Source organism: Heptranchias perlo, chromosome 42, assembly GCF_035084215.1.
Source record: "Heptranchias perlo isolate sHepPer1 chromosome 42, sHepPer1.hap1, whole genome shotgun sequence".
NCBI lineage: Eukaryota > Metazoa > Chordata > Chondrichthyes > Hexanchiformes > Hexanchidae > Heptranchias > Heptranchias perlo.
In genome coordinates, this window is record NC_090366.1 from 13,854,318 (window position 1) to 13,868,903 (window position 14,586).

At 46.1% G+C, this 14,586-nt stretch overlaps 1 protein-coding gene across 3 annotated transcripts in view; it reads left to right on the forward strand.

The window, feature by feature from the left end:
- The window catches only part of LOC137306229 (B-cell receptor CD22-like), a 62,817-nt gene that overhangs the window by 11,520 nt on the left and 36,711 nt on the right, over window positions 1-14,586 (forward strand). For all 3 annotated transcript variants that reach the window (XM_067975356.1, XM_067975355.1, XM_067975357.1), the window contains exons 2-5: window positions 8,737-8,793; window positions 10,309-10,650; window positions 11,579-11,872; window positions 12,991-13,251. In XM_067975356.1, the coding sequence (XP_067831457.1) occupies window positions 8,748-8,793; window positions 10,309-10,650; window positions 11,579-11,872; window positions 12,991-13,251 (943 nt within the window). In that variant the 5' untranslated portion in view covers window positions 8,737-8,747. The remainder of the gene's footprint in view (window positions 1-8,736; window positions 8,794-10,308; window positions 10,651-11,578; window positions 11,873-12,990; window positions 13,252-14,586) is intronic.

Here is a 14,586-nt window from a genome sequence, read left to right on the forward strand (position 1 = left end):
ATAAACAGACACGTAGAGTACAAAAGCAAGGAAGTTATGACACCTTTATAAGACACTGGTTAGGCTCCAGCTGGAGTATTGGCCCTAAACTTGTTCTAGGCAGTGAACAGACGTCACTCCCCACTCCTAAGTAACTAGCGCACCCACAAACTTTTTGCGGGTTTCTGGACACCAACTTGCTTCAGTGGAAGCCTGCAAGGAGTTGAGCGAAATTTCCCAGGCTTCCCTGATCAGTGATTGGGCAGGAGAGGTGGGGGGGGGGGAAAGGATCTCGCTCTCTCTCCCCTCAACCAATCAGCTGAAAGCATCATTGACAGGTCAGAACCAAGGCGTGAAAGCCCCGCTCGCAAGCCACAAGAACCAGGAAGTGTCGGATAGATCAGTAAATTCTCTATAAAATCAGTTAGAAAAGGCGTACTAAAGATCGGGTGAGCTTAAAGACAGAGGTAAAAGAGACAGAAAGAATAAGTAAAGAAAAATAACAACTTTGCAGTTTTTTAATTTATTTTTTTAAATGCCCATCAACAATGAATATCGGGAGGAATGAGACTCCACATTTTTAAAAGTTAGTTTTCAGTGCCAGAGAGGCTGATTGTCAGTCATTAACACTTATCAAGTCAGTTTAGACCTAAAAACCCTTTTTTTATGGAGAGGTTAATTCGTTCCCAGCTGGGCAGTGCAGCAAGTTTGTGTTAATCCATTCATTCAGACAGCGAGATCTCTTTAACGTGAAGTTTCAAACGAGCAGGGTCAATGGTGGACCAAATTCCCAATTTCTGCCTTTGACCGCTCATGGACTCTGCCATTTGCCCTGAAATCATGGTGAGCCCCGTTATCCTCGCCAATAGTTTATGAGACGTTTCCAGGACATTGTGTCTGATTCTGGGCACCGCACTTTAGGAAGGATGTCCATGCCTCAGAGAGGGTGCAGAAGAGATTTACCAGAATGGGACCAGGTGTCAAAAACTTAAACTTAATATTACTTATTCTATACAATGCATTAACACCCAAACACTTAATTCAGACAAGCGCGAATTTATTAAGAAGCTTGTGCAAGTGGAAGAGAGTGCCTCAAACAATAGTTGAGGCTACGTCTTCGCTGAGTTCAAGAAACAGCTCACATTTATACAGTTCAGTAACGACGCCCACCTGGTCACAGAATATGGGCGTACATTCTTTATTGGTTCAGGTAGTTAGTCAATCAAAATAGGGAACCCACCCTCTGGTTCCCATGGCCGTCTCGATATTTTGGACACAGGCCTGGGAAAGTGCTTTTTCCCTAAGAAACTGTCTTTATTATCAGTAAGTCTGTAGCTAGTCTCAAGGCTATATGGTCGTTCATATCTGTTAGTCAGACAGTTATCAGCACGTGAAAGCTCAAAGTAATTACACAATTGTGCTTCTGTGTGTTTTTCGTGAGAAACTATCATGTGAGCTTTAAATTGAATTAGCTGGTCAGTTAATATGGTCAAATATCCATCATGCATTTCTACATTCGTGAGTTAGGCGTATTAGAGAGAGTTGATATGGTCAGGTATCTCTTTATGCATTTCCACATTCCCCCCTTTTGTCCTTTATAAAGGACAATATTCTAGTAGAGCATTATTCCAGCTAGACGTTCAAACTCTTCTGAGTGCAATTACTCCATCCCATCGTATCACCCCCCCGCTGAATTCTTACTCAAACGTATTGTTCCATTAGATCTTGGTGTATTTGTAAGGATTAAAAATAGAGGTTTACGGGTCTGATCGTAATTGGATTGGTACCACCTCCGAAATTTGGTTTCACATTTTGTTGTGATTGTATTCTCCTTCCATTGCTTTCTCACAAACATTGCCTTACTTGTCTTCGCGTTCATCCAGCCAACTATCTCGCATTCTGTTCCCGTTAATATCAATTTGATTTATTACCCACTCCGCTATTTCTTGGGAAGTTAGGGGGACTGGTCTGAGGGGAATGCTTCCCTTGGATTGAATTGGGATATGTGAGCACACCCAGCAACTAGAGATACCTTGACCCTTTGCATACATATATGACATGTATAAAAAAGTATTGACATGCAGTTCCCTTGAAACGCGATTGAGTCGACTTGCAGCAGGGGTTGTAGCAGGTCCTATGCTAATTACCACCCACACGATCAGGCACGCCGAGCCAACTATTCCCAAATGATCTAACAGTTTAGGACATGCCATGCTGCAGCAGTCTCTTATAACAGTTTAATTAATCAGTCAGTTTTTTTTCTGGTACGCCACTGCCGGGGTCCTTGTATGGGGATTTATGGGTTAATCAATTAACTTCTAGGCCTGACCTTTGAACTCGAGATTGGGACCCTCCCCTTTATATCCCTTAATCCAAATTTTATCCCTATAATATCCTCTTGAATGCTGTACCTCATCTTAACCAGGTTCCCTTCGTGTTGGCCACCAGTCCGGGTGGAAGAGAGGCAGAGCATCTGATAATCCTATCAAACTATGATTGTCTCCCCTTTTACATGCACCTTACCCCAGCGGGTGCTACTCCCGGTACCATTAAGATGTGTTCTTAGTTGAAATCACAGACAATGGGGACATTCTCACCCAGGCTCTGTTTTACTATCTTTGCCAAACCCTTCATCCTCTGCTTACATTTATTACATGCCATGAAAATCAAGAAGCACATTACAACAAACTGCACTACGACTAATACATGTGAAATTAATCTAATCTAAGGATGGATCTGTATATTCAGTCCCCAATTCCAGAGGTCATCCCAACAAGTGGTGACTTTAATTTGGTCAATGTCATGCTTAATGTTTTTATTGTCCTGTTGTAGGTTATAATAAACCTTCTGGGAGAGTCGTATCTCCATTCGCAATGCTTTCAAGTATTCAGGCAACAGGGGTGTCAGATACCCAAATGTTCCTGATATTCTTTTAAGTCCTTTTTGATATCCTCAGGAACTTGTAAGGTGGTGAGGTTATGCCGGTGTATCTCGACCAGTTCCTCGGGTCCAATCCGAACCGGGACTTCAGGAATGGAGCAGAACTCTGGACTTAAAATATCACAAGTTAGATTGGCATATTTAAATGTTTTCAAATTAGTTGTAACACGGTATTCGCCCTCTCCGGCATATGCCACTTGAGTGGGTTTTAGATCCGGCCCTAGGGCCTCCATGGTACAGTTAATATCCTGATTGGTACCGGTATTGTTAAACCCACACTGTGTTCTGGGCTGTGTCCAACACTATGTGGACATACAGTGACAGCATGTCTAGTAACTCATCCCTCTAATTTTGTTCCAGCCAAATTCCCTTTAATTTTTTTCACAGCATATGGTAACATATTGTGATGGGATCTGTGCATTCCGTCCTTCACTACCCCAATATTCTGTACTTGGTACACCTCTCGTCCCTGGGTTTCGGGTGCCATCACCGGTATTACTAGTGCCAACCCTAGGAGCCCTCCTCCGTCAGGTTTACACTCCACTTGAGTGGGGTACACTCGCACCATTGCCCTGAATTGGCAAGGGGTGATGTTCTTGTTTGCTAGCAGCCGCTTGGAGGTACCACCTCCATCATGCCCACGGGTCAGGTTCACCCTCAGTTTGTTGATTCGTTATTCATAAGGGTACTTCCCCTGCCTGTATCTGGGCTAGGTTCTCTCGTGTCTGTTCCACAATCCAGTTACCATATGTACTGCAGATATCATTAGCAGCCGCCTGCTAAGATACGTTATATTCCTCTTTTATTAATTTATTAATGGTTTGGGCATGTGTTTCTAGCACTGTAGCTATCTTTTGCAAATCTATGGTCAGCATTTGATCCTCAGACAATTCCTTATCTGTATTTTCATTTATTTTTTAAAATATATCTTTAATGCGAGATCCAAAATCTCTGACCTTTTGATCTAATGTTGCCAAATCAATGATGTTAACAACTGAGGCACCCGTATTAAAGGCAGTTGCTATATCGTTAATCACAGACCATTTACGTCTCCACATGTGTCTATCTCTTTTACGATGTCCACCTCCATTCCATGTCGCGCCTTGTTTTAACACTTGAGTTAGGAGGTGTTGATATAATTGTTGAGTTTTCTTAGAACACCATGTGGGTAGGGCCGTATCGGTTAAATCTAGTACGACCGGTACAAGCTCATGTTGCACGTTATCATACATTACATTCTCAATGCGAGTTATATAATTTGTCAGGGAAGGTCTCCCCCCTTTGGTCAGATCTTGTATTGGAGCTACTATTCGTGAATAGTTCAAAATAAAATCGAATAGCCCCAGAACTTGTCGAACTTCCTTATCGTACTGTGGGCGGGGTAAATTTAAAATTGTCAATTTCCTATCTTCTGGTAGGCGTTTAGTACCCTGTGTCTGTACATAGCCCAAGTAATGGACTTCCAGTTGTCCAACCTATGCTTTCTCTTCATACGATTTGTTTTACATTCACCTTTCTTGTCAATTTTCTTTCCACTGTAGCATTGTCTGTGTGGAAACTTATATCTCAGTCAAGTTGTAGCCTTTGGCATTCCCGAGTAATTGGGTCAATTTTAATAGCATAACCTACACCAATTGTTACCTCATGTTCACCTGTGTTCTGGGCAAGCCTCAGACAGTTGAAAGCCAATATGATCATTATCGCCGTCTTTTTTTGTGTTTTTTTTTTCATCTATTCCCTCAGGGGAGGAGGATTCAAGGATCCTCACCATGCACCCTGAAGAAAGAGGGTGTCTCCCTTCAAAATTCACAAAAATCATTGTTTTTATCAAGAGACAATAAAACTGTTTAAACAGTACCTGCTCTTTCCACTTTCAGAATGCTGTGACTCCAAAGGTATCAGACCCAACATCTTAAAAAAAACTTGTGCAGTCCAAATACTTAACTTCAGCGAAACGGAAATAAGGGTTAGTTACTTCTTGCTTGTCAAATATGGTACCAATATGGACCACGACTACTGGCTGTTCACCCTCCCCCTCCAGAATGCCCTGCAGCCGCTCCGTGACATCCTTGACCCTAGCACCAGGGAGGCAACATACCATCCTGGAGTCACGTTTGCGGCCGCAGAAACGCCTATCTGTTCCCCTTACAATGGAATCCCCTATCACTATAGCCCTGCCACTCTTCTTCCTCCCCTCCTGTGCAGCAGAGCCACCCGTGGTGCCCCGAACCTGGCTCTTGCTGCATTCCCCTGATAAGCCATCTCCCCCAACAGTATCTAAAGCAGAATATCTGTTTGAGAGGGAGATGCCCCCAGGGGACTCCTGCTCTACCTGCCTCGGGGGAGGAATCAATCACAATAGCACAAAATGCTTCGAAGAAGATCAAATTAATTTATAACCAGAGACCATCCTGCAACTGTAACTTGTAATTCTTTAAAGCTGCACTTTATCTTTTCTTTTACAATTAAACCTCATTTTGTCGATTATTTTATATAAATGCAAAGGTTGTTGCTTGGTGAATTGAAAACAGATGTCGGTGTCCTTAGAAGGGGTTAACTTTATTTTTTTTTGCAGAAACAAAACGATGGAGCCAGATATCAGATTCACGCAGCGTACGTCAACGCAGCTTTCACATAAATTATTTTTTTTTGTAAAAAAACATTCATACCGGGAAATAACATCTCCCATCATACATTTTAGATCATAGTTAGTCCAGTATTTCCAGCTTGTTGTGATTAACTTTTGTTTAGGACCCCTCAATTTCTAATTGCTTTGTAAGTTTTATAATTTGCTGTCCTCGCCATACACAACTATAGCTTTCAAATTCATTATTTTTCACATACTTTTTGTGGGTATGATTGTAACCAACTCTCCGAGCTGTTCCAGCTTTCCAGCTTTTCCTATCAAGGTGATACCAGATAGTTTTTTTTTTATCTGCCCCGTTTTTGGGTCATTTTTTTTTCAAACCACAGCCAATCACAAGATAAAAAGGGCTGTGCTGTCAGAGCTAACAGCTTTCACATTTTAGTACAACCAAGATTAATCCCAAAATTATCAAAATTGATGCCCTGTACTAGATAACAAGATGTCGATCTTCGATTTGCAGTAACACACAACATTAATTCTTTACACATCAATTCACACTCACCAATACTCAACAAAACTTAAACTTCAAATCACTCGACATTTAAGAAATTCAAAATGCCAATTTTTCTGTGAAGATCCCATGTCTGGAATTTGACATGCTCACATTTTATAAGAACCAGAATTTAATAGGTCACTTAACCTCAATAACTCCAATTTTAATTCAGCAATATCAGAATTAAACACAAGACAAAACAGATACATTACACAAAAGAGGAAAACACGTAAGACGCAGTAAGAAGGGGGTGTGGCCCGCAACACCGACATAAAACACTCACAATAAGGACAGGCTTTTTAAAGAGTCAGTACACTGAAAACAAAAGAACCTTTCTTTCTCGGGACTCTGTCTTCTAAACATTTTTCTAAACACTTAATTCTATCCATATTAAATGTACCGTCTTCGGGAAAAGGATATTTTCTAGTCCTGGTCCATTTTGACCAAACTATCAACTCGTCAGTTGTTTCTTTCCCAGAGTTTCTGTACATATAAGCAGCAGGTGTTCCCTTTGGAGGGATTTTGCTTGCGCTGGCGCCCATGGCTTTATACAATTTTTACACTATAATTACACAGCGATTAACGATCGCAATTCTGTACTTGGTAATTCAGCCGGTTGGACAAGACGTCATGTGTTCTCTGCACCTACTTTAGGGTCCTGGCCTTCACGTGGGGTTAAAACCCTCTTAATAACCAGCTCAGGCTAGGTGCGTGAGAGAAACATCTGCAATTGGTTGGATCAGCTGACTTACACAAGATTTTTATATACCTTAACACTATGCGAGGTAAATTACAATTTCACACTGTTCCGAATGTTAAAATTTTATTTTACTCAAGTCTGTAGCCTTGTCACCTCTCTCTTTTCCTGGCGCCTTTTTCCACTAGCAGCTGACCGTCTGTCGGCCCCATACAGCAACCTCAATGTCACTGTAGTAATCACCGGTATCACAGATCTACTCCGTTATTGCTCTCTCTCAGCCCGTTACTACAACACCGCAGCTGACAATATCGAGTGATCTGTCGCGTCTCTCTTTTTTTTTCTCCCCTTTTTTTTTTCTCCTTGTCTATACGAAACACATTTCCTATGATCGCCTTCCAATTCCTAAAGGCAAACAGAAGAATTAGTCACGTCAGTTAATGCATACATTTACCAATCGCGGTGCGTCTGCGGCTTGCACAGACAACCTGTATCCGTACTTACCGGGGATCACAAGCGATCTCGGTGGGACCTCCAAGAAACTGTCGAAAACTTAAACTCAATATTACTTATTCCGTACAATGCATTAACACCCAAACACTTAATTCAGACAAGTGAGAATTTATTAAGAAACTTGTGCAAGTGGAAGAGAGTGCCTCAAACAATGGTTGAGGCCACGTCTTCGCTGAGTTCAAGAAACAGCTCACGTTTATACAGTTCAGTAACGACGCCCACCTGTCATAGAATATGGGCGTACATGTACATTCTTTATTGGTTCAGGTAGTTAGTCAATCAAAATAGGGAACCCACCCTCTGGTTCCCATGGCCGTCTCGATATTTTGGACGCAGGCCTGGGAAAGTGCTTTTTCCCTAAGAAACTGTCTTTATTATCAGTAAGTCTGTAGCTAGTCTCAAGGCTATATGGTCGTTCATTTCTGTTAGTCAGACAGTTATCAGCACATGAAAGCTCAAAGTAATTACACAATTCTGTTTCTATGTGTTTTTCGTGAGAAACTATCATGTGAGCTTTAAATTGAATTAGCTGGTCAGTTAATATGGTCAAATATCCATCATGCATTTCTACATTTGTGAGTTAGGTGTATTAGAGGGTTAATATGGTCAGGTATCTCTTTATGCATTTCCGCACAGGGATGAAGGACTTCAGTTATGTGGAGAGACTGGAGAAGCTGGGATTGTTCTCCTTAGAGCAGAGAAGGTTAAGGGGAGATTTAATCGAGGTGTTCAAAATCATGAAGGGTTTTGATAGAGTAAATAAGGGAGAGCAGGAGAGTGGGATTAGACTGGGTGGGATATTAAAGGGTACGGGGAGTGAGGGGGAGAGTGGGATTAGACTGGGTGGGATATTAAAGGGTACGGGGAGTGAGGGGGAGAGTGGGATTAGACTGGGTGGGATATTAAAGGGTACGGGGAGTGAGGGGGAGAGTGGGATTAGACTGGGTGGGATATTAAAGGGTACGGGGAGTGAGGGGGAGAGTGGGATTAGACAGGAGGGTCGGTAACCAGAGGACACAGATTTAAAATAATTGGCGAAAGAGCCAAAGGGGGAGATGGGGAGAATTTTTTTTACGCAGCGAGTTGTTCTGATCTGGAATGCGCTGCCTGAAAGGGCGGTGGAAGCAGATTCAATAATAACTTTCAAAAGGGGAATTGGATAAATACTTGAAGGGGAGAATTTGCAGGGGCTACGGGGAAAGAGCAGGGGGGAGTGGGACTAATTGGATATCTCTTTCAAAGAGCCGGCACAGGCTCGATGGGCCGAATAGCCTCCTATAGTGCTGTACCTACTATGATTCCACTATGAAGAGAGAAGGAATGTTTGGAATCAAATGGGGGAAGTGAAATCTTTGGAGGCGATTTCAGCTATGGGTGATCTCCATTTGCGATTAGAGGTGAAAGGTATTTCTGATAATTGCTGAGTATTGTAAACCTCTCCATTAATTGTCTCCAACTTTATTTCAGTCCCTTTGCAAATGACATCCTTAAGAACGCTTTTCCTGACGCTGATTTTGTTCCAAGGTAGGCACTCTTATGACTGTTCATTCACAGCAATTATCATAAAGTGGCTTTAATGCAGAGAAACATCCCAAGAGGAGACGAGGAGGCGAGGGAGGGTTGGAAGAGCTTAGCTGAAAAGATGGATTTAAAGGTGGGAAGGAAGGTAGGAAGATAGAGGGGCTTTGGGAGGGAGAGCAGGAGAGTGGGATTAGACTGGGTGGGATATTAAAGGGTACGGGGAGAGTGGGATTAGACTGGGTGGGATATTGAAGGGTACGGGGAGTGAGGGGAGAGTGGGATTAGACTGGGTGGGATATTAAAGGGTGTGGGGAGTGAGGGGAGAGTGAGATTAGACTGGGTTGGATATTAAAGGGTGTGGGGAGTGAGGGGGAGAGTGGGATTAGACTGTGTGGGATATTGAAGGGTGTGGGGAGTGAGGGGGAGAGTGGGATTAGACTGGGTGGGATATTAAAGGGTGTGGGGAGTGAGGGGAGAGTGGGTTTAGACTGTGTGGGATATTGAAGGGTGTGGGGAGTGAGGGGAGAGTGGGATTAGACTGGGTGGGATATTAAAGGGTAGGGGGAGTGAGTGGGAGAGTGGGATTAGACTGGGTGGGATATTAAAGGGTATGGGGAGTGAGGGGAGAGTGGGATTGGACTGGGTGGGATATTAAAGGGTACGGGGAGTGAGGGGGAGAGTGGGATTAGACTGGGTGGGATATTAAAGAATACGGGGAGTGAGGGGAGAGTGGGATTAGACTGGGTGGGATATTACAGGGTATGGGGAGTGAGGGGGAGAGTGGGATTAGACTGGGTGGGATATTACAGGGTATGGGGAGTGAGGGGGAGAGTGGGATTAGACTGGGTGGGATATTATGGGGTATGGGGAGTGAGGGGAGAGTGGGATTAGACTGGGTGGGATATTACGGGGTATGGGGAGTGAGGGGAGAGTGGGATTAGACTGGGTGGGATATTACAGGGTATGGGGATGAGGGGAGAGTGGGATTAGACTGGGTGGGATATTAAAGGGTACAGGGAGTGAGGGGAGAGTGGGATTAGACTGGGTGGGATATTACAGGGTATGGGGATGAGGGGAGAGTGGGATTAGACTGGGTGGGATATTAAAGGGTACAGGGAGTGAGGGGAGAGTGGGATTAGACTGGGTGGGATATTACGGGGTATGGGGAGTGAGGGGAGAGTGGGATTAGACTGGGTGGGATATTACGGGGTATGGGGAGTGAGGGGAGAGTGGGATTAGACTGGGTGGGATATTACAGGGTACAGGGAGTGAGGGGAGAGTGGGATTAGACTGGATGGGATATTAAAGGGTACAGGGAGTGAGGGGAGAGTGGGATTAGACTGGGTGGGATATTAAAGGATACGGGGAGTGAGGGGAGAGTGGCATTAGACTGGATGGGATATTAAAGGGTACGGGGAGTGAGGGGAGAGTGGGATTAGACTGGGTGGGATATTAAAGGGTACAGGGAGTGAGGGGAGAGTGGAGGTGCTGTATAAATGCATGTTCTTGTTGCTATAGATGTCCTTGGCTATGACTGGGACGTGAAGACGCCTGGGAACATCACTGGGATTGAAGACTCCTGCGTGGTGATCCCTTGTACCTTCCAGTGTCCCGGAAACCCCAATGCCGTCATGTGGTTGAAGGGAGACAAGACCAGTGGGATACAAGTGATCAACTCCACCGGGAAACCAGACTCTGCCTTCGAAGGTCGGGCCCAATTCCTTGCTAATTGGAAAACAGAGAAAGATTGCACCTTAAAGATAAATAAACTAAGGAAGAGCGATAAGGGAACATATTACTTTCGAATGGAACGGAACATTAAGTATTCAGACCCAAAGGGAGTCACGATAGATTTTTCTGGTAAGTTTAACTGCATTTTGCATCAGCCACGATGAAAAGCAGGGCAGGCTCGAGGGGCTGAATGGCCTCCTCATGTTCCTATTTCTTAATGTGATAACTTCATTACAGCCCCGATGTGAGATTTCTGTGCTTTGTTTTGATAGAATCTTACAGCACAGAAGGAGGCTATTCGGCCCATCGTGCCTGTGCCAGCTCTTTGGAAGAGCTCTCCAATTAGTCCCACTCCCCCCCTGCTCTTTCCCCAAAACCCTGCAAATTTTTCCTTTTCAAGTATTTATCCAATTCCCCCTTTGAAAGTTATTATTGAATCTGCTTCCACCGCCCTTTCAGGCAGCGCATTCCAGATCAGAACAACTCGCTGCGTAAAAAAACATTCTCCTCATCTCCCCCTCTGGTTCTTTCGCCGATTATCTTAAATCTGTGTCCTCTCGTTACCGACCCTCCTGCCACTGGAAACAGTTTCTCCTTATTTACTCTATCAAAACCCTTCATGATTTTGAACCCCTCGATTAAATCTCCCCTTAACCTTCTCTGCTCTAAGGAGAACAATCCCAGCTTCTCCAGTCTCTCCGCATCACTGAAGTCCCTCATCCCTGGTCCCATTCTGGTAAATCTCCTCCACACCCTCTCCAAGGCCTTGACATCCTTCCTAAAGTGCGGTGCCCAGAATTGGAGACAATACTCCAGCTGAGGCCTAACCAGTGTTTTATAAAGGGTTTAGCATAACTTCCTTGCTTTTGTACTCTATGCCTCTACTTATAAAGCCCAAATGTTGGCTCGTGTGGAGCATAAACACCAGCATAGACCAGTTGGGCCGAATGGCCTGTTTCTGAGCTGTAGTTTCGATGTTGCCGGGTGATTTTTACTCTGTTCACGCACGCAGTCTGCATTCAATAACGTTGTGTCTCTCCTGACTGTTTCCCAAAAGACGCACCGAGTTTAATAAACATATCAACACCTGCGAGGATGATCGAGGGAGAGGAAGTGAGTTTAGTTTGCTCCGTGAAGTATCTGTGCGCTGACCTTCTCCGATGGTACAGCTTTGAGGGTTTAAACCGGTCGACTTCGACCGAAACCAAAGGCACAGCTCAAAATGGATGGATTACCAGCCGTACGTTGAGTTTTGTCCCTTCTTACAAGGATGACGGGAAGTCGCTGAGCTGTGGACTTCAGTCAACAATGGGCGAGTCTCACAGAAAAAACATCACTTTAAACGTGGAATGTAAGTAAACTGGGCTCAGCTGAAAGATTACTTTCCGTATCGAGTTCGAGCTCGGGGCGGGTATGCGGCAGGTGTCAGGAGGTCGTGGGTTCGAGCCCCCACTCCAGAGACTCGAGCCCCATAATCCCAGGCCGACACTCCCCAGTGCCCAGTACTGAGGGAGCGCCGCACTGTCGGAGGGGCAGTACTGAGGGAGCGCTGCACTGTCGGAGGTGCCGTCTTTCGGATGAGACGTTAAACCGAGGCCCCGTCTGCCCCTCTCAGGTGGGATGTAAAAGATCCCACGGCCACTATTTCGAGGAAGAGCAGGGGGGAGTTCTCCCCGGTGTCCTGGGGCCGATATTTATCCCTCAACCAAAAAACAGATTGGTCGGTTAATAATTTTTATCATTGGACTACTGCGTTCAGTTCTGGGCACCGCACCTCAGGAAGGATATATTGGCCTTGGAGGGGGTGCAGTGCAGATTCACCAGAATGATACCGGGGCTTAGAGGGTTAAATTCCGAGGACAGGTCGCACAGACTGGGCTTGTATTCCCTCGAGTGTAGAAGATTAAGGGGTGATCTAATCGAGGGGTTTGAGATGATTAAAGGATTCGATAGGGTCGATAGAGAGAAACTATTTCCTCTGGTGGGGGGAGTCCAGAACAAGGGGGCAGAACCTTAAAATTAGAGCCGGGCCGTTCAGGGGTGATGTCGGGAAGCACTTCCTCACACAAAGGGGAGTGGGAATCTGGAACTCTCTCCCCCAAAAAGCTGTTGAGGCCGGGGGTCAATTGGAAATTTCAAAACTGAGATTGATCGATTTTTGTTGGGTGAGGGGATTAAGGGTTACAGAACCAAGGCGGGTAAATGGGGTTAAGATACAGATCAGCCATGATCTAATTGAATGACGGAACAGGCCTGAGGGGCTGAATGGCCTCCTCCTGCTCCTATTGTCCTATCTCATTGCTGTATCTGCGACCTTGCTCCTATGAATTTCCCTTCATTGGCTCCGAAGCGTATTGGGAGGTCCTAAGGCAGTTTTTCCCTATTCCTCCTGTGCTCGGTGTGCGCCCAACACTGACCCTGTCCATCGCCTCGAGTTAACATGCTTACTGAATTCTTTTTGTCTCTCAGATGCCCCTAAGGATGTTTACATTGCTTCCTCTCGCTTTACACCAATCACTAAGGGTGTCACGATCACATTAAGATGCATGTTCTCAACCAGTAACCCACCAGTAACTACCTACAAATGGACAGGGAACAGCCATTGGACTCGATCTAGAACAAGACAAACATATGTGACTCCTGCATTTCATGGCAATCAAGAATACACGTGTGAAGCATCTAATTCAGTTGGAACAACCTCCTCCGATAAAATCAAACTGGTAATATTAGGTATGTATCAAGGCCTTCCATCTCCCACCCTCCGTAAACTCCAGCTCATTCAAAACTCTGCTGCCCCCGTATCCTAACTCGCACCGAGTCCCGTTCACCCATCACCCCCTGTGCTCGCTGACCAACATCGGCTCCCGATCCGGGAACGCCTCGATTTTAAAACCATCATCCTCGTGTTCAAATCCCTCCATGGCCCTCACCGCCCCCCTCCCTATCTCTGTAACCTCCTCCAGCCCCTCACCCCTCCCTATCTCTGTAACCTCCTCCAGCCCCTCACCCCTCCCTATCTCTGTAACCTCCTCCAGCCCCTCACCCCTCCCTATCCCTGTAACCTCCTCCAGCCCCTCACCCCTCCCTATCTCTGTAACCACCTCCAGCCCCACACCCCTCCCTATCCCTGTAACCTCCTCCAGCCCCTCACCCCTCCCTATCCCTGTAACCTCCTCCAGCCCCACACCCCTCCCTATCTCTGTAACCACCTCCAGCCCCACACCCCTCCCTATCCCTGTAACCTCCTCCAGCCCCACACCCCTCCCTATCTCTGTAACCTCCTCCAGCCCCACACCCCTCCCTATCCCTGTAACCTCCTCCAGCCCCACACCCCTCCCCACCTCTGTAAACTCCTCCAGCCCCACACCCCTCCCTATCCCTGTAACCTCCTCCGGCCCCACACCCCTCCCTATCTCTGTAACCTCCTCCAGCCCCACACCCCTCCCTATCTCTGTAACCTCCTCCAGCCCCTCACCCCTCCCTATCCCTGTAACCTCCTCCAGCCCCTCACCCCTCCCTATCTCTGTAACCTCCTCCAGCCCCACACCCCTCCCTATCCCTGTAACCACCTCCAGCCCCACACCCCTCCCTATCCCTGTAACCACCTCCAGCCCCACACCCCTCCCTATCCCTGTAACCTCCTCCAGCCCCACACCCCTCCCTATCTCTGTAACCTCCTCCAGCCCCACACCCCTCCCTTTCTCTGTAACCTCCTCCAGCCCCACACCCCTCCCTATCCCTGTAACCACCTCCAGCCCCACACCCCTCCCTATCCCTGTAACCTCCTCCAGCCCCACACCCCTCCCTTTCTCTGTAACCTCCTCCAGCCCGACAACCCTCCGAGATCTCTGCACTCCTCCAATTCTGGCCTCTTGTCCATCCCCCGATTTCCATCGCTCCACCATTGGCGGCCGTGCCTTCAGCTGCCTGGGCCCTAAGCTCTGGAATTCCCTCCCTAAACCTCTCCGCCTCTCTCTCTCCTCCTTTAAGACGCTCCTTAAAACCTACCTCTTTGACCAAGCTTTTGGTCACCTGTCCTAATATCTCCTTATGTGGCTCGGGGTT